Source organism: Papilio xuthus, unplaced genomic scaffold (genome assembly GCF_000836235.2).
Source record: "Papilio xuthus unplaced genomic scaffold, Pxut_1.1 DF826945.1, whole genome shotgun sequence".
Taxonomy (NCBI): Eukaryota; Metazoa; Arthropoda; class Insecta; order Lepidoptera; family Papilionidae; genus Papilio; species Papilio xuthus.
In genome coordinates this window covers 8,082,199-8,108,104 of record NW_013531704.1, presented here as the reverse complement: position 1 = coordinate 8,108,104, position 25,906 = coordinate 8,082,199, and the positions used below count along the sequence as shown (strand labels likewise).

Sequence of the window (25,906 nt, the reverse complement as noted above, 5' to 3'; positions counted from 1 at the left end):
ACATGTCAGACGAAATGTCAGATGAGTGAGACAGGGACAACGTTCCGTTTCAAGCTTTACCGCGCGTAAATAAATATATATATATTTTTTTAATTGAAACCGTGGCTATCTGGATTATCAAAAGAAAATAATGTAAGTTAATAATATCATTTTAAGTAATGATTAACTGTATTATTTTCTTAATCTTTCATGCAGGTAAATAAAATAATAAAACTATCCTTCAAGTGAAGTATTACTATTTGATCAATAAATAGGCGAGCTGCAGAAAACACAAATAGTTATTTATTGCGATGATAGTTTTAGATAGTTGCTTTTTACGGCATCAATCGCACAGGCGCTATTTATTACCGTGCCAGAGCAAGGGTCTTAAGCGCGTTCCAGGAGACAACATATGACGGGGATTCCTGCCAAGCATTCGTTCTAAAAACAATTGAATTCTTTATTTTTACCTTCAATTTTAGCTCTGTGCCAGCAGCCCAAAATCGATCAACGGAAGACCATTGAGGAAATGAGTTTAGATTATGAAGATGAGAAGAATTCAATGATAGCCATTTCCGAGACAGGTATTAATACAAACAAATTACTATTACAGATTAATCAGCTCAAAGTAACAAATTATTATATTATTCAATGAATTTTCATATCTATCTAGATACCAACACATATGATGATTTTTACGAAGAAATGGATAATCATTTAAGAGTTGAGCACTCAATGAACATGATATTCTTTGGACCTCCGAGCTCGTTCTTAAGACTTGACCCAGAAACTATTTTACATCTATTAATACACACAAAGAAACATTTAATACCAATTACTAGAGCCCTATTAGCTTGGGATATCATAACAGGTGACTGAGTGCTTATATTATTACAAAGGCTTGAAAAAAGGGGGAATAACTATGAGTAATTGGATTTAGTCTGCTAACTTTCTAGAAACCAAGTCCCGAACCCTTAACACTGGCGGCAAAAAAACAACGCCTATTCTTATGACTTTGGGAACGAGGAAAAACAAAACATGCGGTAGCAATCTTTCGTTTCATCATCTTGTTTAAAAAAAATCAAAATACCCACTCAAACCGGAAAACATCTGTGTCGGCTTGAACATGGACCTCGCAGACCTGAAGAGGTGGTATTCCTTAACCCTAAGAAGTTTTTAATGGGATGGGAGGATGCTCAAATATTACGTATTGAAATTTCAGATGGAAAAACAGCAGCATTTTTACAGGGTCGAGAATTTCTTGCTTTCGGGCTTCTGTTGAATGTGGTGCCAGAAGAAGATTTGTACTATGTAAATTTCGGAGAGTATTCAGTTTATAAATATTTCACGAATCATTACGTTAATTTGGATGATCGGAAGGTATTTGCTGCATAATAATTTCATGTACAATACGATATTTTACTTATAATACATTGTCTTTTTCTGCCTCACTGATCTAGAAAGTTCCATTATGAGTATCTTATCGTAATTCTGTAGTCCAAACTCTAAACGTTTTAACAAAAACTGTGGATTGTAGATACCTATTTCTTCCGACAATGTTAAGAAGTAAGATAATTTGGTTTACTTTTAGTCTTACTTTTATTTGTTAATTTTTAAGTTTGGTGTATTGGTTGCGGCATACAGAAGATATTTCGGCTGCGATTGGTACATAAATGGAACGAGGATAAATGAATTGGGATATTTGCTGTGCGGTTTCCCCGAATATGAAATTAGAAAGATAACGCCCACAATTTTTAAAAAATTAAACATGGATGTCCTGGGTAGACTCAAACGGTGCAATGTTAATCAGAAGAAGGTTATTTTTATTTTTAATTTGAAGCTGTTTTATTTTACATAAATGATTTTTAATTTTATTATATTTCAGGCTCTATACGATATCGCAACTCATCCGGATGCCTATGGAGAACCGTATAAATGGTCATCTCATGAAATTAATCGTCTTAACCAATTATTTACATGTAAAGTCATTTTTTTTACTCATTAGGGTTCCGTACCTCATAGGAAAAAAATGGAGCCTTATAGAATAAATTGTTGTCCGTTCGTCTGTCAAGACCCTTTTTTTTGAATGCCTACGCTCATGACGAATGTTTTTCTCAGTATTTCCTAACCATTATACTTAGGTAAAGGTACTTCGACAACCATAGCTTAACAATAAACAGTGAATAAACTAAAGTTGATCTTGCAGTTGATGTTATTTGATGACAATTTAAAGAAAATCCTGTTTCAAATATCCCATATTACCTAATTGACTTATTGTATTATGACGTCTTCTATCTGCCAAGCCACTGAATTAATTTTGCATACTATTATAATTCATTCTTTCCACAGGTATCCCAAAAGAACAAATAAGCGTACTAGAGCTTGAAGCGATACCGGCAATCAGCTCGAAAGTAATGACGCTCTTGGACCAAAAGAAATTGGAATATTTTACCAAACCGCAAATACTAAGGATGAATCCTAAAACAAGACGTGTTTATATATTACGAATGCAATTAAGGAGTAGCTTAGATATGAGTCAAATTGCGAGGCAAAGGGTCAAAAGCCTAAAGCCATGGTTATTTTGTAACGTGTTAGCACAGCTCATACAAATCATTGTTATTAAGAGTTTTATGTAAATTTTATTTCAATATATTTATCATACAAGTATCAAATAAATTTATTTTATATTCCGAGAGTTCACACTTTTTTTCACAAATTTTAATAAAATGCCATTATCTTTTACTTTTTATTGCACACATTTAATATTAGAAATGTATTTCGTAAAGAAGTATTATAGCACGCGGGAATGTTATATGCTACTTTTTTAAATTACATGTAATGTAGCGAGCCATCGCTAGTCTTACTAATATTACAAATGTGAATGTTTAGATGTAGATGTTTGTTTGAAGGTATCCACAGAACGGCTTAACGAATCTTAAGGAAATTTGGCAAACATATATAATATAGTATGGAAGAACACATAGGCAAGTATGTTATTTTTTAATTCTGTGCGGACGGAGATGCGGTTGACCGCTAGTATAGAATAAAAACGAAAAGAGAAACCTGTTCGAACCTGTAGATGGAGCTTGAGAAGACTACAAAAACTTGAGAGTTTTATCAACCAATACTACCACAATTTTTTTTTATAACTTAGCAATATAAAAATATGTCGACAGTATAAATTATGATAAATTTAAGGTATTTTAAGTAAAAGGGAATGAAAACGTTTCCTTTTATAGAATCAATTTTCACTACTTGACGCTAGATGGAAGTAAGATCTAGTTACGAAAAGTAATCCATATTATAACAAAATAAGAACACGTCATTAAATTACTATATTCAATTAAGCTATAGGTTTCTATATCTACCATAGAATTGTAAGTGCGTAATAATATAATGAAAAGTGTACTGATTTGAATAAAGTGATGTCTAATTTAGTTTCATTGCATACTATCCACTTAAAAACATTTTAGCCAATCATCTGTTATCTTGAATATTAAACATAGGTTTAAAATCCTCTAAAAATCTTTTAATTTAAATTCTTTTAAATTCGAAAATATAATTTGTAATATAATGAACATGTAGTTTTTAAATTGAAAACCGGAAGCTGAGCGAAGAGCTTTTGAATAAGAATATGATACCTTGATAATGGAACAATTTTTTTAAATTTAAATTTCTATTGCACCGAATATCCGCTTAATTGTCTTCCTTTCAATTTTAAAATGAAAATTACTGATTGTAAATTAAACATGTTATATATTTTATAGTTTTTTTCTACAGGTTGTATTATTTATAAGCGAAAATATGCATTTATTTAAAAAACTTACAATTACGTGTACATAATTTGATTTTTTATCAAGGTCAAATATCGGACTGCCATTTTGTTTATTGAATCATAATCTATTTGTTGTCTAGAATTTCATTTCTTTTTTGACGCTCTCCAGAGGTGTCATAGGTATTCTACAGTAATATATTTAAATATTATAATTATATAAGTGAAGAATCGTATATTAGATAGAAATGTCTCCTATTAGGCAGCATTATTCATCAAGTACCGTTAATCAGTATGAATTATCATCAAGATTACTGTCGCTAACCGAAAATGACGCTTCCTACACTTTGACGCAGATCAATGGGCAGAGAATTTTTAAAAAAGCTCCTCATGCTTGGCACGGACCCGAACCATCTAGAAAATGTGAGGTAAGTATTTAAAACCATGTATGCTCATACATTGAATAACCATGGAGATTAAATTCAAAATGCCCGCCATTGTTGAAGTTGACGAAAACAGAACAAAAATAAATCGTTGAATTCTAATTAGAATTTGTTTTATTGATCTCCCAGAAAATCATTTAACTAACTGACATGCTTTTAAGTGGTTTTTGGGTGTTCAAAGTAATTTAGGTTCCTCAAATATCTTTGTGCACTGTACGCCATTTTGAATCCCTATAAAATTGATAAATTTATAGTGTAATTAATTGTATTGTTGTATCTTTTTACTCGGTTACTTTATAAATATTGTCAACCGGATATACAAGTATTTCATTATCACATTATTTAAATACTTAAATATAGACGTTCCTGACATTCAGGAAATATTTGATCAGGAGGTATAGTATACTTTTCAATTATCCTGGCGGCCCAAGGTCGTCGCCGCACTGCGCAGTAACCTGGATTCCGTAACGCTCTGCTAAACTAAACCTAAAATTTTGTTCTGTGCAACGACTTCCGCAGAGTCGCCAAAATATCTGAAAACGTTCTTGAGAAACGTAATATCAAACATCTATTCATACATCTATCTATTAAAACTTTCGCATTTATAATATTAGTAGGATGATTGACCATCAGTCTTATCTATGTAATTTCAATGGTAAAATGATTTTCAGTTTTGACTTGTTAGTTAGGACGATTGATTGATAGGTATCTACTGTTCCTGTGCCTACGCTTCTTTGTTTGATTTATCTAATAGCTCCCAAGGAACGTATCATTTTACATTTTTGACTTCTACGGAATGTTTGGCAATAGATTTAAAATAAAACAAAGTACTTACGGCCATTGAGTTTCACAATTACGTGGTACTTTACACAATTTCAAATGAGCGGATCGTGCTCTCACAGCTTCCTAGCTGCCACAATTCAAGGGCCCTTTTTGATCCATTTTTGCCCAAGATATATTTAGTTTATTAAACATAACATTAGTATGAAGGGCTTTTACCTCTTCCATTGGTCACCCTAAAGATTGCTACTCCGCTGACCGCCCTTAAGTAACTTTGACCAGATCTTCAGTATTTCATGTGGGAGGCCTTTTTATGCTGCGAACGGCGACGACAGGTACTTTTCATCGTTCAAAGACGTGGGGTCCATCCTGCTGTTAATTTTGCGAAAAATATGATTTCTTTGTTAGATTTTATTTTTGTTTCGGGTAAAGGTCAGACTATAATAAGTATTTTATATGGCACAGGTTTTTATCGGAAGAATTCCTCATGATTGCTTTGAGGATACATTGGTTCCTCTGTTTCGCCGGGCGGGTGATTTATTCGAGTTTCGCCTCATGATCAACTTTTCGGGATGGAACAGAGGGTAATTTTTTTTAATATTACAAGGTAGTATATAAGTTTTATTAAATATTCATATTAAGTAAATTTATAGTTCCGACAATTCGTTATCTATGTAAACTCAGCTTTGATATTTTGTTTTCTAAGAATATTTGATATTGAAGAATTTACGCCAAACTGATGTATAGGTACGCGTTTGCAATGTACGCAACGGAAGCTGAAGCAAGCAACGCCATCCGCATGTTCAATAACTACATGATCAGGCCAGCTTGGCTCCTAGGTAAGTGTAATTAAAAAAAAACTATAATTGTAAAAAGTGTTTAAACTATGTTCTATTGTATTAACTTATACTTGTGAATCAGGCATAAGTTCAAGTTGGTGAAATTTTCGCGATCTATTCGCTATCGCTAGATCGGTAATCCGTAAATACCCCTAACATATTGGATATTGGTGTTCCAATTTGAACTTTTTCACCATAAATTCATCCTTAAAAGTTGGTCGTTTTTTCTGTGTCTATTTTAACAGAGTAGTGGCACATTACTTTAAAATAAAATTAATCGTTGCTAGGTGTCTGCCCCTCGATTAACAATTGCCGCATATACATCTCTCGCATCCCGTCGACGACGCCTTCGGCCGACATCGTACGGCTGCTGTACGCGCTGACGGACGAGGTGCAGGAGGTGCGCATCCGGCGCTCTATGGCGTCATGCGCCGCCATTGTGGAGTACCGCTCACATCGCGGGGCCGCCATCGCGCGCAAGGCGCTAGTGGCCGCGGCCTCGGCGGCCTGGGGCGCTGGCGCGCGCCCTGTCGTGGACTGGTCCCTTCCGCAGTCGCCGCAGCTGCTGCGCCAGTATCGTGAGGTAACACATCTGTTTTGTTATGATAGTCGATCCTATGTTTGACCATTATCAAGCTTAATACTTTAAATAAATGTCAGGTCGGGCGCTGGAGCCCCGAACGCGGCGTGGAGCTGGTGCGTACAGCAGAGGAGATGGGCTCGCCACCACCGCTCGCCGCCGCCGCCTCGTACTCGCTGGAGCCCTGGGTGCAGGTCCGCCGCATGCGCATGATACACGAGGCGGCGCAGCGCAACACGGCCGCTCACACTGAGTTAGTTATACACAATCAAATAATTATACTGAATGGACAGAAATGAAAATCATTATTGTTTGAATATTTATAACATGCACAATTTAAAATCTTGAATATTTCTAAATTAGTTGGGGCAATAGCAGCATGTCCAATGACATGGGCCTGTTTACGACCTCTATGGCTTCGCTCAACCTCGGGGGCGGATTGGGCTTGGAAGAGGAGCGAGCGGTGTGGTCGCCCGTCGAGCCTGCCCCAGTGGCCGAGGACTACGTGCCTGCTTTGCAACGTAATGGGGGTGAACCATTTACATTCCGTAATGGGGGCGTAACTCCCGCATCTCGCAATGGTAGCGTCGCTTCATCTCCATATAATATTGGTGCGGGAGCCGGTGCATGCAACGGTACTGTAGCAGGTGCAACGCGCAACGGCACTGTGCCACTGGCCTCGGCTGCTGGCAATGTCGGCATGGGCGGGTTGGGTGATCTGGGCGAGCTGGGAGTCGGCGCGCCGGCAGCACCTGACTCGTTCCCGTCCCCGCCGCCGGGCGAATTCAATCCGTGGACCGCCTACCATCCGATGCAGGATTTCATTGGCCGCAAGGCTAGGGAGTGAGTTGGTCGTCCTTGGATTAAACACTGTGCAGGGTGCTCTGGTTGTTTTACTTTAATAGGCCTTGATGTTATTTAACAAAAAAATTTAGAATGAAATATTTTATGTATTCCATTGATTATGCATGATTATGGTAATAATAACATATATAAAATGAAATTATTATATCAAAGTATATATTTGGTGCATACTAAATATTTTCTACATATGTATGTCATTTTGGTGTTTGGCCCTGCACAGTTTATCCAATATTTATTTTTCTTAATGTTGTTTCTTTGTTAATGTTGATTAATTTCTTAAATGAATTAGGAATGTCGTCTCTATTGTTCAAATTTGCATGCCGAGGGGATTACAGTAGTTTGTAGGATATGGCATGGGACAGTTTTATCTAGCATTTTTAACTGGAAGTTGCCTTTGCTCTTCGTATAGATAATTAACCTCAAAACCAGATAAAGCTAATTGATAGTACTGTCCTATTCCTGTGACTAATTGGCGTTAAAACGGCGACATTGAGAAGCTTGTGAGCTGTTGCTTTTTTTTGCTTGGGTGACCACCCATGTGTCGCTCGTCTAGCCTACGCTTCTCGTAAAGTCCCTTTTGCATTTGCTGTAAAACAAGAGAGGTAAAATAAAATATTTTAGAAATTTTTAATTTAAACTTATATTTTAATTAAGAATCTAATTGGAAAGTACAATTGAATGTATTAAATTTTATGCTTTTTGTAAGACGAAATGGATATATTTAAGCGTGTGGTTTTTCATTGTTTAATCATTTAGAATATGAATTAAGTGCAACCGCGGCGGAGCGAGGGCTCCGCTCTCGCATAAGATAACCGCACGGGGATATATCTAAGTTTTTGAAGTTTTTTTCAAAGAAAATATTCATCTTATTGTAGTTTACTATTTCTGTGTATCAATTAAGTATATTTAAAATCAGGTTTTAAGAACTTAAATCAATTTGGAACTGTTTTCTCTGCAATAATAGAGTATACAAGCATTATGAAATTGGCAAAATCTAAACCTTTTGTAGTTCGAAAATATGAATTTATCTCTCGATGTTTTATTAGTTTTTAACATGATTATTGCATGCCAGTGAATTAATTAAATAAATTTAAGTATAATGTTTTAATGTGTGGCTTTGGTGTTTTATTTCTTGTGCGTGTGTCCCTTGGTGATGGGTGTCTGCTTTTGGTGTTGGGCTTTTGGTCGATAGCAGTTTGTTGGTGGCGGATGTCTTTGGTGGAGGTCGGTATCAGACGTGAGTGTGCGCTGGTGCGGTGCGGCCGTGCGCTGTGGGAACTAAGCTTGACGCCGGCATGTCAGTGTTGTGACGGCTGGTCCTCTGTGTTGTGTAACCGACGGTCGCGCTATCTGCCGCGATGCCGGTCTGTGACAAATGGGTCGCGCTTAAGATAGTGGAGTTCGTGAGTATATTTAAAATGCTTTGGAGAAAATGGAAATTAGTCTTATTTTTAAATTATTACTGAAATTCAAATAATTTTGAAACCTAATTAATTTCCGCTCAGCTTTTATTGTATCACTGACATTTTTTAAACCAAAATACGAGATTTGAACTTTTACATGAACTAATTGAAATAAAATAACCACAATTTGAAAAAAAAAACTAATAACAGACTCATGAAATAGCCTCTATCGACTGCGTTAAAACGAGATTAGGTAATATAGAATGAAGAAATGTAATGGCGAGTGAGATTCGAACTTTTTTTTGACTATTTTTATTTGAATTTGTGCAGATTTATTCTTCAACAACAGATTAGTCGTTTAGGCTGTAGACCATCTACAATGGAATACACACCCACATACATATTATAAAACATAGTTGCATCCGTGCGAAAAATACGACCCTCTATCAGTTGGGTAATAAGCATACATAAAGAAAAAGTTTATATTTCTTCAGTGAAACTTACTATGTTTCTTTAGTGGTAACAACCAAAAAAAATATTAAAGTTCATAACAGTCGTGGTTTAGGGTCTTATATTGATAAAGGTATCTTTATCTAGTACCTGTTAATAGTTTGTTTATTTTTAATTAATATTACGGTAAAGAATTGAAGAAACTCAAGAACATAATAATTTGTAAATTAAATTCTCTGCTGTAAGTAATTATTTTCAATGTAGTATTCACACGGCTTAGACAAATTATTTGTTAAGTAACTACATAATAACGTATAGTTTCCTCTTATGAATATGAATGACATTGTCTCACTGTGACTCATTAGCTTACTTAAAATATCTTTAATTTGTTTTGAATATACTCCTAATGTAAGAGTCAATTATCGAATATGGGTAGAGACTAATGAATTCTAACTAGGGAAGACATTGAGCTAAACAGAACGCGATTTGATGAATATACGTTTGTTTTGTGTTTACCAGTAACCAAACACCACAAGAGTATTGAGACCATTGAGGAATAGTTTGATCGTTGGCTCTAATTATACAGGGATTTTGGCCTCTAGAAACCAACGATTATTCGTATAGTTTTTTCGAATAGAAGTGGTGTAAATTAACCTGTTTAGGAGTGACAGAAAGTAGTAGCTTTGGGGGCAAAAAAGCTTTAAATGAGTAATCCTTGGTTGGTTATGCAAAATTGTATTGCGTGGATAGGTTATCTATCGTTTTTGGCCGACTTAGCAGTAGGCAATAAGTTTTATCAGTAACATTACTAACTTAAAATAGTTGTGTAAAAGTTACAACACTGTCTCTTATCTTGACAAAACGGAAGAATTTTTTTATGTTTAAAAAGGAAATATTCTTTGCCGCTCATTACATATGAAATTTTGTTGAAAATTATGTCATGTATTCCTATTAAAAAGTGTTTATAGGCAGTATATAGTAAGCAATATTTTGCGATACGTCACAGCAAAAATTAATATGTCACAAAATAATTGTACTCTACATTTAATTTTCTTGGTTAATGATTGGAACGAGATGAATATTTGGCGCAATGAAGCGGTCTACAATGAAAATGCGATTTTATAACCTATCAAAAAAATGATACAAACTTATTACAGGACACATACTAATAATTCTTAACAATGAACAATACGATGGTACAACGACCTAGTGGTAGGTTGGACAAAGTCCTCCAAGTTAAGTGTCTTTTGCCTTTGACGGCACTGTCCATCGTGGGAACGACTTTGAACAAACGTTTTATGGCGTTGGTACGGTGTTTTCCCTATGCGATGCATTCATTATAATTTACGTACTTTACCTTACAACAATAATTTAAAAATTAAACGATGTCTGAATAACAATTAAATGATCGAAGTCATATAAGCAAAATTACTAATTCAGGTTTCAATGTTCACAGTGCAGTAACAACTGTAAAGAAAAAAATTAGCATCTCTCTGGTTTTTTTTTAGAAAATGGATCTTTTCCATTGTCACTGTTTTCGAACAGTTGGCAGTGGCACACTGGAAACACGGTTAGAATTTAGTAAAGTACATGCTGTTTATTTTACACTTTATTACAAGAAAACTTAAAGATTTGAAAGTCTTTTGAATTATGGTTTATTGTTTAACCTAATGCCATAGAACATGGTCAATAATTTACATAAGTTTGACACGACGTAACGAATGTGCACGCGCCTACGCAACGTAAACTTACGATGTGAAGTAATAGGTGACCAAGACACGGTTACAATCATTTCAACATGGAATGTTTTATACACAAGAAGCATTAGTATTGATGGCCAAATAAATCTGTTTAAGATTGGGATAGGGAAATTATATAATCTTATAATTTGAAAATTGAAACTAGTTATGGATATGTATGGACTATGGACTATTTCGGTCGTCGGTCAAACGTTTTTGATTTAAAACAAGAGTATTAAAGAATAGTCTATGGCTAAAAATAATATCTTTATGTTAGGGTTTTTTTTGCATAAAACCTTTTTTTCTCATCATTATTAAAATAGTGGTTTTATAACAAAGGATTATATTTAATTATCATTTAAAATTAGATTTATTATTCGGTATGTTTTTATAACTATATTTAAACATGGGTTATGATTTTGACGAAAAATCTTTTAAATAACTCTACGATCAATCACTTGGTATTTTGTATGAAATAGTAATGTAAGCGTGCTAGGTTATTTAAACATTGATAACGTCCTTATAGCATCATATTACAAATTTGTAGTTAAATAAATTTTTAAGGTCCAAATCCAGGACATCTTTGTTATCATTTTCCAACTTTCATGAAAAAAAAAATATTAAGGGAAGGGTTGGATAAATAGGGCTAAACTGGATGTTATTTGTAAACCAAAATTATTTGATGTTCTTACGAATACGTAGTTATTTCTGTGACATATTTCGGTAGGTGTTCTGCGTGTCGTGCCTGGTGACGAAGCGCGTGTCGTCAGACGATGAGGCTCGCTTGGCTCTGCTGCTGCAGAAACTATCGCGCGAATGGTCGCTGCTCACCTCCGTCACATGGGACTCTGTTGGCGGCGCCTTCGCTGACGCTGTTTATGGAGGCTAGTAATGTTATTTGCCAGCAATTTTAAAGTCGCTCTTTGTACGCGCTAGATCAAATCAATAATATAGTTGGTTTAAATCACGTCACCTGTTTAAATGCAATTAAACGTATATCATGCATACTAAACTCATTTGAACAGGCTAATTGTAATGCATTGCATTTACATCTACTTGCTTGTGACATTGATTTTACTTCCTCTTATAAATACCTACTTGCAAACATCAGATCACATATAGAATGTCTTATATGTTATATTTTACAACGTCTTGCGAGGAAAAGCTTCTGCTGTATTGGACCATGTATCACCAACCCACGCTATGACATTTAAATATCTCAATTCTAAGCAAATTGGCACTGAAACATGTAAGGATTTGCCATGAAAACCTTTTGCCAGTATTATTTCACCTACGACTTATTTTGCGTTTGCCATTTTATTAGTTACGTAGACATGAGTCATTTACGAGTTTGGTAAAACAAATTTTATTTTTTTACAGGTTACGTAATAATAACTTTCGGCTTGATAATAGCGCGAATCTTCCAAGAGATCCCGCGGGGACGACGGATATTGGAAGGAATTTTTCTTGGCTTCGGGTTACTGTTCTTCCTAATTCTAGGTAAGTGTATCTCAAACACGTTGTTCTACAGTCGACCAAATTCGAGTTCTAGTTAAAATTAACGTTTTATTTCTAGGAGGTCTAGAATTGGCATCTTTGGACTCTATACCGAGGAATTTAGTGGTAAACGCGTCTGTTCTTGGATCGTTCTCTTTGGTAGTCGCAGCACTTTTCCTCCTCGATCTTATGGGCCCCAGAACTTACTACGCCAACCACCACGCTCAAACTATTCCAGTTTCCTCACCGCAATTGAAAGAGAAAAAAGTTTCCATTGTCACACCGCCGACAACCAACGGCACCTTAGCTAATGGAAAAGCAAACGGTCACGCTCCCGCCGAAAGACCGAAAGATCTTGATTTAGAAAAGAATAAAACAGAAGAAGTCACTAAGAAGCTTGAGACGGATCTCTTCGACGAACATAAGAATGGCTTTATAAAATTTAATGACGTTATTGAAAAAGAATTGGAAAAATCTAAATTCGGTTCTGTTCGTAACGGCGGCGTAGAGGACGAAAATTATGTTAAATTAACAGACCCATTGACTGAGTCGGATCGTATTCACTACGAAAGGGAACTTGCAAAATTCAACGAAAGGTACTTTAGAGACTTTTTAGAGAAGGTAGAAGGAAAATTGTCCGTTAGAGAGGATTACTTGCCAGAACTGCAGACGCCCGTCTTCTCAAAAGTGAAGACTGGGCGGCTGAAGAGTTTATATGACGACGTGTCGCCTACATACGAACAGAAGCGGCAGTCGAAGTCTCCCTCTAGAGCGAAGACAGTTAGCCCTCCGACATTACAGCAATTGGAGGATTACCTCAGAGGTTCAACGAGATCGCGGCGGTCAGAGACGCCGGCGTTATTCCCCATGGAGCCGATAGAGGAGCGGGACAGGGAGGCGGGGGAGACGGATGGGCGCGCGTCAGGCACACCCACCGACCCCGGCTACGTGCAGTACACGGCTGGAAGGTGGCCCGAAACACGCCAGATACGGACACCAAGACACAGCCCCACTTAGACATAAGATTTTATCTTTAAGATTTATGTGACATATTTTTACAAATGAACGATTACATATTTTAAATATTTCCAAGCAGTTATATCATTTGAATATTTAAGAAATATCCTGAATTAACTAATTTCATTACATCTAACAATTCCTTGAAACGGATGTTAACGCGTAATATTTCAAGAGATTTTAATTAAAAATGATCTCAGCATGAACTTTAACAAAACATTTAGACAAAAAAATGTATGATTAAAACATTTTTATTACAAGTTAATTACTTTAATGTGTATAAACAGTGCACAGATTTGAACATGAGTTTTCCCACTTGCCCAAATACAAAGAATTTTCACACGATTTTACGTGTTAACAAAAACTTCAGTACTTACCCATGATCGCGGCGGAAAGGATAAGGAGTTATTCAATTATAATTCCGGAAAACATTCAATTCTATTCATATTTTTGTATTTCAACTATTGTCAGACCTCTCCTACCAATGAACTCGCATAAATGTAACCTTGTAGAAGATATAGGTACGCGGTATTTCGCTACGAATACTAAATAACGACTAAATACGTAGCCAAATAAATGTGACAAACGGCTATCAATTAACAATTTTGATTTTCGAACATTTTTGCCAACTTTATTTCTGGATATTTAAAAATTTTTTAAATATACAATTTACTATTTTTTCGGGTGTCAATTCTTTATTTTTATAGTTAACAAGCTCCGTAAAACGCGGATAAGTCTTTCTATATCCATCATTTGTAAAAAAACACGACAGACGATTGTTTTCCACTAACTAAGCTAACCTTATAACGTGCGTAAGGTAATATTGCAACCTTTGCACTATCGCGTTAAATTCATTCATACTCCATTGCTAATGAAGTGAGTCGGCCATATCGCTCAATGGGTGCACAGTGTATTGCACAGAGGAGCACAGATTGCAACACTGCAATATACGTATTGGTGTACTCTTGACCTCAACCAAGACTTGTAAGTTGACCTTCAAAAAAGAATACTCTTCTGATTTTTTATGGAGAAGAAACCTACATTAAAGTAAGATCTAAAGATTTTTTATTTTCAAAATTTACTTATTTTTAAACGTTAATCAATAACATATGTTACTTTAAAACTTTAAGTTCCTACAATATTTTTGTAACACATTTTTTTAGCTTTCGTAAAGAATGATTTTGTGACTACTCCCATCAACATAATCACAATATTCTTCCGCAAATAGTTTTTAATAAAGTATCATTATGAAGTGTATTTTTGAGTAATTGTTATATTAATATGAGCTGTCAAGTAACGTGGGAGACAAAAAACTTAAAAGCAATTAACATTGTGCGTGATCGGGTAAGGAACTGTCCCATTACACACCTGGTACGGACTGAGGTCTGTAGGTATAATTACTTTACGATCTTGTCTCCTGTGATTACTGCCACTTGACAATGACAAATTGTTATACACTTGACGAATGTTGAACTAGATGTATCGTGCTAATTTTTTGTTTTATTCAGTGATTTCATAGCTTTTTATATGTAAACAACATAAGTATTAAAGGTTTTATCCGAAGATTGTAGATAGATATTGTAACGAGTTTTTAAAATTTCAAATTTTTACGTACACTCAATTGACGTCCAGAGTCGAATTTCTGCATTATCTTCTCATTTATTATTTTAAAGTAGACAAAATTTTATCTAAATCATATCAATGCTTTATCTTTACTTATTAAAATAGTGATTTAAATATTTGTGTTTTAAAATATATTAACCAAACAATACATGCGGCGCTCGGTGATGTTTCTCATATTTCCCACGCACCACAAACAACATAAATAACTAAATTAACCATAAATTTTGTTATAAAGTTAAGAGATGAAGGTAACTTTTAATAGTAGTAACATTGAAGAAAGTCGTCGTAATTCAGTCTATTTTCTTAGATGAGCCTTTCATTTTATTCTTTGTGTAAAGATGTAGGCCTTTCTTATTCTGTTTCTTTTCTAAGGTAAAAAATCATCATTAAATAAATAGCTAAACTTTATTTTTTGTAAATATCCTGTATTTTATTTTTTATTAATGGATAAGAAAAAACTAAATTACAATATTTACTTATGAGCAAGCTTGTAAGGTCGGCTTTGTTTAGATACCAAGACAAATTATTGGTTATATCATTAAAAGATTGATAAGTCGACCTATAATATAAAATGTATTTTTTTTTCATCTTAAATAAATAATATACACGTGACTATAACAAATTTGTATTTGTCTGTCCGTGCGTTGCGACCTCACTTCACGCTGTGAGGTTAGAATCGCCGGATATACGCCGTCGTCAATCCCACATTGTCAATTAAGCATTTAATTTTACTAATATTATAAATGATAATATTTGTTTGGATGGATGGTTTGTAAGAAAGTATCTCCAGAACAGCTGTATGCTACTTGTTAAGTTGTTTTTCCGCGCGGACGGAGTCGTGGGCGAAAGCTAGTATTATATAATTAATGTTCAACATATTATCAGTATTTCTGTCCAGAATAGAACCATATGTTCGGTGTTATTTTCTGTCTGTTTGTAATATTGTTATGCCCATCGCAAACTTGTTGAGGGACAATGTTTCTCTACGTGTTTCGGCAGTGAAAACACACTGTAAGAAAGGCTTTAACAACGACAATGTTTATTTGAAAATGTTCAGTCCCACTGAACACTTAGTGAGCACGGGGTCAGAGAATAATACATAGCCTTGTGGTTGGAGACGTAACCGTCGCCGCGTAACAAAGGACACTTTTTACCGCGTGAGAAACAACGGCAACGGACAACCTTCGGCCATAGACAGGTGACCTATCCTTTATGGTAAATCACAGAGGGAGGGATGGGCCTCTTTATCGTATGCAAAGTTCTTTCAAATGCTCTCGGCGATAAATGATTATCTATTTTTATTTTATTAATTATTAGTTAAAGTCATTGTTTTGGAATAAATTTTTAATTGTGTTTTTTTTTTGTTTTTATATTTTTGTGTTAATTTCACAGCCGTGTAACGCTCGTGTTAATAAAATGTTTTATTTTTCTTTAACACTTATTTTCAAGTGTTCCGATATTGAATACCCCAGGAAGTAAATTCAGATAATTTTAAAAGTCAAGAAAACAAATAAATAAAAATATAACCTTTATTTGATATCTACAATATTATCTCATTACACATCGATTAATTTAAATATATTACAACGAATAATTTTCTATAACATACAATAAACATGACTCCGATCGCCGCCGTCTTTGGACGCGCTTATACAAATTAAATATATACCATTATAATTAAAGAAATAAAAAAACATTAGACCAGAGACTTTAATTAGATTACATAATATTCGCTCTAAATTGTAGGTTATAAAAAATATTTTGAGTTATAGTTATGTCTCTGGTCATTTTATATTATTTTTAAAAAAGAAATTAGCACCTTGATAAAATTCGAGTAAGACTTATCAGTAATAATATTTTGGAATCTGTTTTTTATATAAATTACTTCGTTAGTCGTTATTTTATTGTCGGAAATATCGATACTATATAATATAATACGAATTCCATAAAAAAAATATTCGAATTAAAAAATATAATGTAACAAAATAGAAAAAAAAACTGTAACAATGTTCTGGTTTTTTCTTTTACCCTGTGATGGTTTATCTCTGTGAGTTACGATAGTCATGACATTTGTATCGACATATAGTTTCCTCTCTGTTTTTTACAAAGAGAGTGTAAGGGATAAAGAATGTGTCAATCCAAACTGTCATCCACTGACCTCTATACAAAGGCTATAAGTCATTGTGTTTTGTGCCTATTTGATATACGCCATTATGGCGCTGACAGTCGCGGTTGGAGGCGGTGGAGTAACTTGGAACTAATATAGATTAAATAAACTGTCAATACTTTTTGAGAACAAAATCTTTTTATAAAATGTTTAATAAAACAAAGGCAAAATGTATTAAAATGTGATTTTAGTCTACAAACCACGACCAGTTATTTTTAAGCAACGACCTTTTCATAGTATGTAGAGGTCAGTGATCACAGAAGTTAACCCACAGTTAAAAAGGAATATTTGAAAACGGTTAACAAAATTTATTTTAGCTATATTAGCTACTTACGGGTAAGAAATTGGTTTTTCTGAATATCCGTAGTAAATACTTAAAAATATTAATATATTTTTGTGACAATTATTTTCATAATTATTACGACTACATAATTATTTTTAAGATTACATTTTTGAAGATATTTAATTAAACATCTTGTGAAGCCAATTTTTTTGTCTGTTTCTTGTTTATAATATTTGGTCGTTTTACAATAACTATGGAATAAAATATGAACTAAATTATTTAAAATACGATATTTGATATAAGTAGGTATATAATAAAAATGACTAAAATGAAAATAGAAGAGTCTAATAACTAAGATATAAGAGTACTATATGTATAATTTTATAAATCCTATTCTCATTTTAATCGTAAGAGTGAAGTTAGTGCCATATAAGTTCCTTAAATATTTTAACCCAATTCGAGAGTTTTATAGATACTATGTATTAACCGTGGGTTTCTGAGACCAAAATTCCCGTTTAAATCATATTGTTATCTGTTTGTCAAAGATAATGTTTGAGATGACGATATGTTTTATACAGAGATTTTGTTTTCAGAAACCCACGGTAAGATCAGAAACTTTAGGATATGTAAAATATCTGGTTTAAATAAGTCTTCTAGATATTTTAGTTGCTTTGACATAGACTAAAAAAAAATTTGTAGTAAGATTTTGTTCCTAACTTCACTCTTTGTATTAGTAATAGTAAAATACATTTATCAGATCGTAAATTGGACGGATAAGTTATATCATTCAATTCCTCAAAGTCAAAACAATTGCGTTTTGAATATTCATTTTTCCCAATATTTAAGTCAGCTCACGTACTCAGGCGCTGAAACCTGAAAAAGAAAATTCATTATTAGAGACCATTTTAAACAGATTTATGTATAAAATTATTCAAACTTTCGTGGGACATTATAATAAAATGATATAAAAACGGCTAAACACTGACGTATATACGTCCGGTGGCGGCACCGACTAGTTTCGAGCCCATCGGAGCCCTTCATCAGGATGAGTGGGACTTGTATTATTTCAGTGAGCTGGGGGCCGCGTCCACGAAATAATACAAGTCCCACTCACCCTGATGAAGGGCCCCGATGGGCTCGAAACTAGTCGGTGCCGCCACCGGACGAATATACGCCAGTGTTTAAGCGTTTTTAAATCAGTTTATCAGTATCATTTAATATGTTCAAAAAATACTACAGATATATGATTAGTTATTCATTTTTGATCTCATGGTAAGACGAGTTATGGGGCGTGTAATAGGTATTATAAGATTCAAAACTCATAGCGGCTCGTCGTTAACTGTAAGCACAATCCTTACAGGTAGATACTAAGCCCACTGCAGTCGGTAAAGCCTACTACATTAAATATACGCAAAGAAATGCAAATGCAGATTCTATGGGAAGCGGTTACTTCGCTATTTTGGCAAATTCAGGTGGCTGAATGTCATCCTTTTACAACCCACTGGTTATATGCCCATATGAATGATTTGGCGAGCGGTCATAAAGTTTGCATGTGGTTATACCTGGCGAGTGAGCGGTGTCTCTCTGCAGGGCGACGTACTGTCGCACGAGACGCGCCACCTCGTGCGCCTGCTCCGCCTGCAGCCGCGTCACGCGCTGCTGCAGCAGGGACCCGCACTTCACGTCCAGGAACAGTGTGCCGTCTTCTGACCGCACCTGCATATACAACCGTTAACATCTACACTCAAACAACTTACTTCTTATATACTAGTTGATGCTCGCTAGTCTGCCCGCGCGGAATAAAAAAAAATAATAAGTAGAACATGTGTTCTTCCAGCCTATGTTCTACTTCAGTTAGATCCATGCAGCCGTTCCGGAGATAACTTCAAAGAAACATCCATCCATCCATCCATGCATTAGCAACAAATGTAATATAATTAAGAAGTAAAATCTGTGGATTATCTCATATTAAATTGTCCATGAAATGAGTCGCTTACATATTGTTGCCTGGCAATTTTTGTTCATATATACTATGAAGGTGTTATTTGTTCTGCGAGATAATGCAGCGAGATAGGAATAATGATAAAGATATTAAATAGTTGCAGTTCTAACCTTCCTGGTGGAGATGAGTTCAGCGTAGGGCCAGTGTGTGTCGGTCTCGTGTGTGGCGGGGTGCAGCAGGTGCACGCCGCGCCGGTTCAGCGCCAGCACGTGCTCGCGCCACTCACCACCAGCACCAGCACCAGCACCAGCACCGCCTCCACCACCTCCACCTCCAGACACGCGCCGCACAGCGAAGAACGATGATCCGAACAGTGGCCAGCGGGACAACACCTGGATACAAATAAACATAATTATTGTTAACATAATTTTTCGTCTAAATTTTTAAAATATAATAAATAGACGAAATAAAAGACTCTGGGAATTAAAAAAACATAATAATTCAAATATTACAAAATACTTTTAACTTTGCCTTTTTCCGTGTACGATGACTAGAAGTAGGCAGCAGCAAAAAATTAAGAAGATTTGCTAGTATTTTATTAAATGCCTGTATCTAATAAATCTGATAAAAGAAGATTAGTAGTTAAAAAGAGAAATTAGTGTGTTTTGATGTCTGACCTGTAGTACTTTAGACTTGGCGGCGGGCGGGGCGAGTGTCCTGACTGGGGGCCATTCTGCAGCGACCCAGGAGGCCCACTTGGCGGGTCGAGGGTCGCGCAGCGCCAGCAGCGGCTTGGGCAGCAAGAAGCGCAGGTCTCGTGGTGTGGGAGCCTCGGGCAGACCCGCCGCGCGGTGCAGCAGCGCCGCCACCAGCGCAGCATCACGCAACACTGGTGAAGGAGGCGCACCGCCGTTCGGCAGCACCAGGAGGAGACCTTCTAGGTAGTCTGGTGCTACCTGTAAGAAGAATAATCTTACTAATGTTATAAATGCGAAAGTTTAGATGGTTGAACCCAGCTTGCTTTGGAATGCTGCTAGCATTCTTTAAGGAATGTATAGGACAAAGATAAAATGTTCGCGTTGTATTTTGCATGAGGATTTGAGCACTGTGTGACACAATGTGAGTGACAGACCTGGTTGAAGAGGACCTCAGTATAGAGGGGTGGCGCGTCGTGCCGCAGAGGGTGATGCCACACGGAGCGGCAGAAGATGAGGTAGAAGGGATGATGGGCGCGCTGCAGCTCGGTGGTGACGTCCAGCACGTACTCGTCGCCCGCCAGCGGCATGGTGAGCGCGTCACCCGCCACTATGCAGTACAGGGAGAACTCCGCGCGCTCCGCCTCGCTGCTCACACCGATCTGTATACAACATCAACCAATGTTTCAAATTGACCGATTACCTTCCTGGTAATGTTTTTCCTTCGTATGTAAATTATTATGTATAAGATTTTGTTTGTATGTAACTTTCATAAAGGATTTGTGTTTAATCTCGGAATATCATGTGCAACTCAAAATAGTCGGTTAATTTTTTTTTCAATTTATAATTATTGTATACTTCGCTATATATTATATAAAGTCCGCATCTAAGATAGCAACGTTAATAGATCATTACGTACCAGTTCGCAGAGTTCGTTGACGATGTCCTGTACGACGGTGGCGCAGCGCGTGTTCACGACGCGCTCGGCGCCGCCCGGCAACCGGTACAGCTGCCGCCGCGCTGACCGCCCCGCTGACACCGCCGTCACCTGCACACACACACGCACACATACACACACTGTCAGACAGAAAAAAAACATTTAATCCTTCAAATATCACAACACATTAAGCAAAACAGCACAAAAATAATTATAAAGAAATATCATATAAAACATAACATAACATAAGTAGATGTATAGATATAAATTGTAGCAAGGCATATTACGATATATTTTGTATGTATTCAAGTGAGCACACACGCAGCTATAACAAGGGGAAGAGTACTAAATTTGGAGTCTGTCAGTAAGTATCAGGTTTGAAGGAGTAACTGACCTCTTCAACGCTGGGCACGTTCTTCCTGCCGCCGCACCGCAGCGTCTTCCTCAGATTTGCTAGGCAGACTGAGGCGGTGCCCTGGCATGGTCTCCGCCGGTCTGCTGCTGCTGCTGACAGGTACTCCACCAGGAACGGTCTGGACATTGCATTATCAATGTTATAACTTTAAAGATCAACACACAAAGTCTCTTAATGGGGTTACTTAAGTGACCATTAAATGTTTTTGATTGTAATTGAAAAAAAATATGTGTTGCACTAACCGGAGAGTATCTGAGCATGTGAAGTATGCTGCCAGTATGGACATGAGTCGCCAGGCGCGCTGGCAGGAGTCGGGCGCGGCTGAGCGATTGGACGTCGTCTGCTTCATTAGTTGGCAGTACACCTCGTCACGCAGTTCCGGGACCGAGTGGCAGTGCTGCAAAGTTGTTCAATTACTTAACTTATGTTGTGGAACGAAGTACGATGTCTCATAAGGAAAGTTGGAAACTACGGATAATAGTTTGTTAATCCAAAGCTGTTTTAACAATTTGGCCTAAAATTTGACGACGAGTTCACGTTAAAAATTCTGCGATAAGTTGGTATAAGTATCATATATTTTGTCGTTCTTGGTAAATGATAATTACCATAAGCACAGTGTAGACGCACTTGACCTCAGTGAGGTCATGGTGTTGTGCGCGTTCTGCGGGCTGCAGGTCTCCGCAGTATGCGCGCACGCAGGTGAAGCACTCGAGCGCGGGGGGCGCTAGTGCGGTGGGCAGACGCAACAGTGGCGCCCGCAGCGGACCCGCCTGCCACTTCACGACGTCCGTCTGCGCCTTCCATGTCCATTCGTTCCGTTTCGCTTTACTCTTCAGTGATGAATCGGCTTTCAATATTTCTAATCTGTGGTTTAAAATTATTATAAATTCCAATTCATGATAATCCTTTGAATAAAACGTGTTAATAACTTAATGTCTGTAATATATTTTGTTTAAAGTTTTTTTCGTAGTTAAAAACTTGTTTCAATCAGTTCCCAAGAGTACGGTTCAAAGTCGATATTTCTAAGTTAACTATGGTATCATTTTCTAAAGGAAAACCGTCGTTTGCGTAATATTTTTTTCTAAACCTTTAATCACGATCATCGGTCACGTTTCTACCAAAAACATAAATGACACAATTAAAAAAAAATTGGACGTGATTAGATACTCGGTTATTAAGATGCCAAACAAATCATTGCACCTTTAAGGAAATGTAGGAATTAAAGAAAGTTTTACCAACCTACGTGACTTAATGACGCTATGGCTATTAAACGCATTGTAGATAGACTAACAAAACGCACGTGGATCACGTAAGCGCGTAATTTACACCGTATAAATACGTAATTACCTCGCAGGTGTGATACATATTTGCATATAAAAGAAGTTAAATTAGGAAATACTTGACAGCAAACTAAGAATAGTTTTGAATAGTGACTTATATTAGTTGTCTTTACTAAAAAGAAAGATTTTTATTAAACTTTGGTATAACTTATGTGAAAATGTCTTTCGTTATTAATGATTTTTTGCGCTATGACATTTAAATAACTTAGCAATAAATAAAATATAATGAGAATATGAAAATTCTTATTGGAACAAAGTAGATTAGATACAAAAAAAGAAAAACTATGGAATAATTTTTTCATATGTATTTTACGCTTAATTAATTTTTAATAGACGTGATGCAATCATATAGTGCAGGAGAAAGCAGTTTCAAAACTTTACGATGCGTAGGAAATTATCTATAATCAAAAAGACGCGAAATAAACGCACCTTCGATAACTTATACGAGAATATTCAACGATCGACTACAATTATCTGACAAACTTTCCAATACAACTTTGACTTATCATCACAGAAACACGGCAATGTGAACTTTAACTTAGGAATTTGATAATTTGAGAGAATTAGAGATTTGACAACTAAGAAAAATCGAATAGTATTTACAACATCGTGGGGCATTTTATTAACATCTTAGAAAAAAATAACACACTCATAAAATAGTACTGTTTTTTTTTTTAAATAAAGTAACATATATGAAAAACAATAAATGAACAGAAATATTTGTATATCTTTGAACGTGGGTTTCTAACACCAAAATCTTTGTATAAAATATATCGTTATCCCTGTCTTTCATCTTTGATATAACAGAGAAACCAATACTAATGTATTGAACGAGGGTTTTGGTCTCCGAAACACACGGTCGGTAATGGTAATAGATCAACTGTACAATAATATTCAACGATAGACTAGTTATTTAGCAAATAATTCATTGTTAAAATGGAATGTTGTAAATTGACATTTAGTGAACCAGTTAGCCTTAAAACAAGTAATTCCTGTACCTTATAGAAACATTAGTTGTTAGCGAGTAACTTTCACTGAGCGTGTCAGGGACTTAAATGCGTCTTACATTCGACTTACAGCACTTTAAAATGTAATTTTAATGTAAACAAAAAGCTATAAACATTTTACAAATAGAAGATTTAAAAAATACTGATAAAATAAATCTACAAACATAGAAGTCCCGTGACTCCGTCAGCGCGGGATTTAAACAAACTTAATAAGTCGTATATGTGTTCTTCCAGACCTTCTACATCTATGCCAAATTGCAGCGAGATACCTTCAGCCGATCTGAAGATACCTTCAAACAAACATCCATCCAAACTAACGCATTTATAATATTAGCAAGATTTTTTATATCATAAGGTGGCAAACGAGCGTGCGGCCACCTGAAATCGCTGAAATAGCGAAGTGACCGTTGCCCATAGACATACGCAATTGCATACGCGTTGCCTACCTTTAATTTAGCTCCTTTAAGATAGATAGATTAAAGTTTTATATTTTAATTATGTAATGTTTTAGTAAAGAAAATTAATATATTATGTCAATTAGCAAGAAATAATTATTTCGCTTTTAAAACTTTTAACATGCATGATCTAGATGCAATTTTAATTTCTATATCTGGAAAGTAGCATAGCTTTATTGATGTTTTAAATGTTACTTTAAGATAATTAATTAAAAACATTTTATCAATTCGCCTGACAGTCGGATGTTTGATTTTTAATTAGTTTTTTTAAGATGAATTGACTTGTAAGATATTTGTATGTTTACGATTATTACATTTTATTTAGAAGCACTTAGCAATATGTCAGTTGTAGGGGCTTAGTTTGTCATAACTTCACATCTAGGGTGTATTTTGCGTATTATAATGACGACATGATTTGTGTTTATGTCTGCGACAGTGAGACGTAGAGACATCGCTATCATTTTTTTTAAATCAATATATCAGCACACTATACGTCCTCACCGAGGGGCTCAGAGCCTACCCTAAGTTAAGGGTGATAAGGCCATAGTCAACCACGCTGGCCAAGTGCGGGTTGGTTGACTTCACACATATCTTTGAATTTCTTCTCAAATATGTGCAGGTTGCATCACGATGTTTTCCTACACCGTAATGTACATATGTTAATCGGAAATCGAAAAACACATTGGTACATGGCGGGATTCGAACCCAGGACCTGCAGATTGCAAGTCAAGTGCTTGACCACTGAGCCACCGACGTCTTGTATATTTAAAAACCTAGCTTTTATATCAAAGAAAGTTGTATAATACTGTTCTTTGAAATAAAACTATCTAGATATGAATTACAGAGTAGTTTAAATTGGATAATGCATTTTTTTCGTGTAAATTAGTGCATTGTAAAATGTATAATCGTAAATAAATGTTAGCGTGACGTACAACAATGGTTTCTGCTTTCGGAGTTTCGTGGCCGTACCGTGACTGAGTCGTGTTTATGTACTATTATAACGTAGGAAGCGATTCTAATGTTTCTATCCGTAAAAGGCATCAGGACATGAACGTTTTAACCTAACCAAAAGTTAAGTATAATTAAGTATTTCATTATTACTTCGATTATTTTTATCTACATATTAATAAAATTGGAGTGTATGTATTTTCGTTACTAATAACGAAAACTTAATTTTATTAAATTTAGTTTGTCTAATATATGCATATTATAGGCTATTATTTTTATCCCGCAGTGACGAAGTCGTTGGCGACCGCTAGTCATATATAATTTAAAGTAAATTAACAACAACGAACAATGTTAAATGTTAAACTTTTTGAAGTAGCAGCTGTGTGCAACAAATTAAATGTATTGAGTTTACGTTTTGCTGTTTTATTACACCGACCATGGCACGGATGGATTATTCGACCATGACCACGGCTATGCACACGTAAATTATAGTTTTTTTTAAATAATTTTAATGCAAGACTAACTGCCAGACTTAGAGTCGTTTAGTGGTCATATAAGCAGAGCCTGACCTCTAGACTACATGGATTGTCTCAGTGCGCCAATATTGATTAAAGTGAAGTTAAAATACCTAACATGTTAAAAGTTTTGCGACTTATATTTAGGAATACAAAATCATAATAATATTTTGTATTTTATTTACCTTACGTATATCATAAAATATGAACAAGGAC

General features: G+C 35.6%; 4 protein-coding genes across 4 annotated transcripts in view; 3 read left to right on the top strand and 1 right to left on the bottom strand.

Annotated features, from left to right (window-relative positions):
- Window positions 1-161: 161 nt before the first annotated feature.
- On the top strand, window positions 162-2,667 carry LOC106121129 (uncharacterized). Its single transcript, XM_013316630.1, has 7 exons — window positions 162-195; window positions 462-563; window positions 653-850; window positions 1,202-1,359; window positions 1,598-1,795; window positions 1,865-1,958; window positions 2,329-2,667. Exons 2-7 carry the CDS (start codon window positions 509-511, stop codon window positions 2,613-2,615), a joined length of 990 nt encoding a protein of 329 aa, XP_013172084.1. The 5' UTR covers window positions 162-195; window positions 462-508; the 3' UTR covers window positions 2,616-2,667.
- A 1,195-nt stretch (window positions 2,668-3,862) lies between these two features.
- Window positions 3,863-8,346, top strand: LOC106121509 (uncharacterized). Its single transcript, XM_013317201.1, has 6 exons — window positions 3,863-4,179; window positions 5,440-5,558; window positions 5,722-5,813; window positions 6,101-6,396; window positions 6,474-6,646; window positions 6,757-8,346. Exons 1-6 carry the CDS (start codon window positions 4,000-4,002, stop codon window positions 7,238-7,240), a joined length of 1,344 nt encoding a protein of 447 aa, XP_013172655.1. The 5' UTR covers window positions 3,863-3,999; the 3' UTR covers window positions 7,241-8,346.
- Window positions 8,347-8,360: 14 nt separating this feature from the next.
- LOC106121510 (uncharacterized) lies at window positions 8,361-13,518 on the top strand. The gene is made up of 4 exons (XM_013317203.1): window positions 8,361-8,660; window positions 11,577-11,733; window positions 12,230-12,349; window positions 12,426-13,518. Exons 1-4 carry the CDS (start codon window positions 8,616-8,618, stop codon window positions 13,361-13,363), a joined length of 1,260 nt encoding a protein of 419 aa, XP_013172657.1. The 5' UTR covers window positions 8,361-8,615; the 3' UTR covers window positions 13,364-13,518.
- Window positions 13,519-16,501: 2,983 nt separating this feature from the next.
- Window positions 16,502-25,906, bottom strand: part of Myo10A (unconventional myosin 10A) — a 67,788-nt gene continuing 58,383 nt past the window's right edge. The window contains exons 23-31 of the mRNA XM_013316729.1: window positions 22,031-22,289; window positions 21,668-21,822; window positions 21,405-21,543; window positions 20,993-21,121; window positions 20,511-20,735; window positions 20,056-20,334; window positions 19,549-19,770; window positions 18,999-19,152; window positions 16,502-18,309 (exon numbers count right to left, since the gene is read on the bottom strand). Coding sequence (XP_013172183.1) covers window positions 18,296-18,309; window positions 18,999-19,152; window positions 19,549-19,770; window positions 20,056-20,334; window positions 20,511-20,735; window positions 20,993-21,121; window positions 21,405-21,543; window positions 21,668-21,822; window positions 22,031-22,289 — 1,576 coding nt within the window. The 3' untranslated portion in view covers window positions 16,502-18,295. The remainder of the gene's footprint in view (window positions 18,310-18,998; window positions 19,153-19,548; window positions 19,771-20,055; window positions 20,335-20,510; window positions 20,736-20,992; window positions 21,122-21,404; window positions 21,544-21,667; window positions 21,823-22,030; window positions 22,290-25,906) is intronic.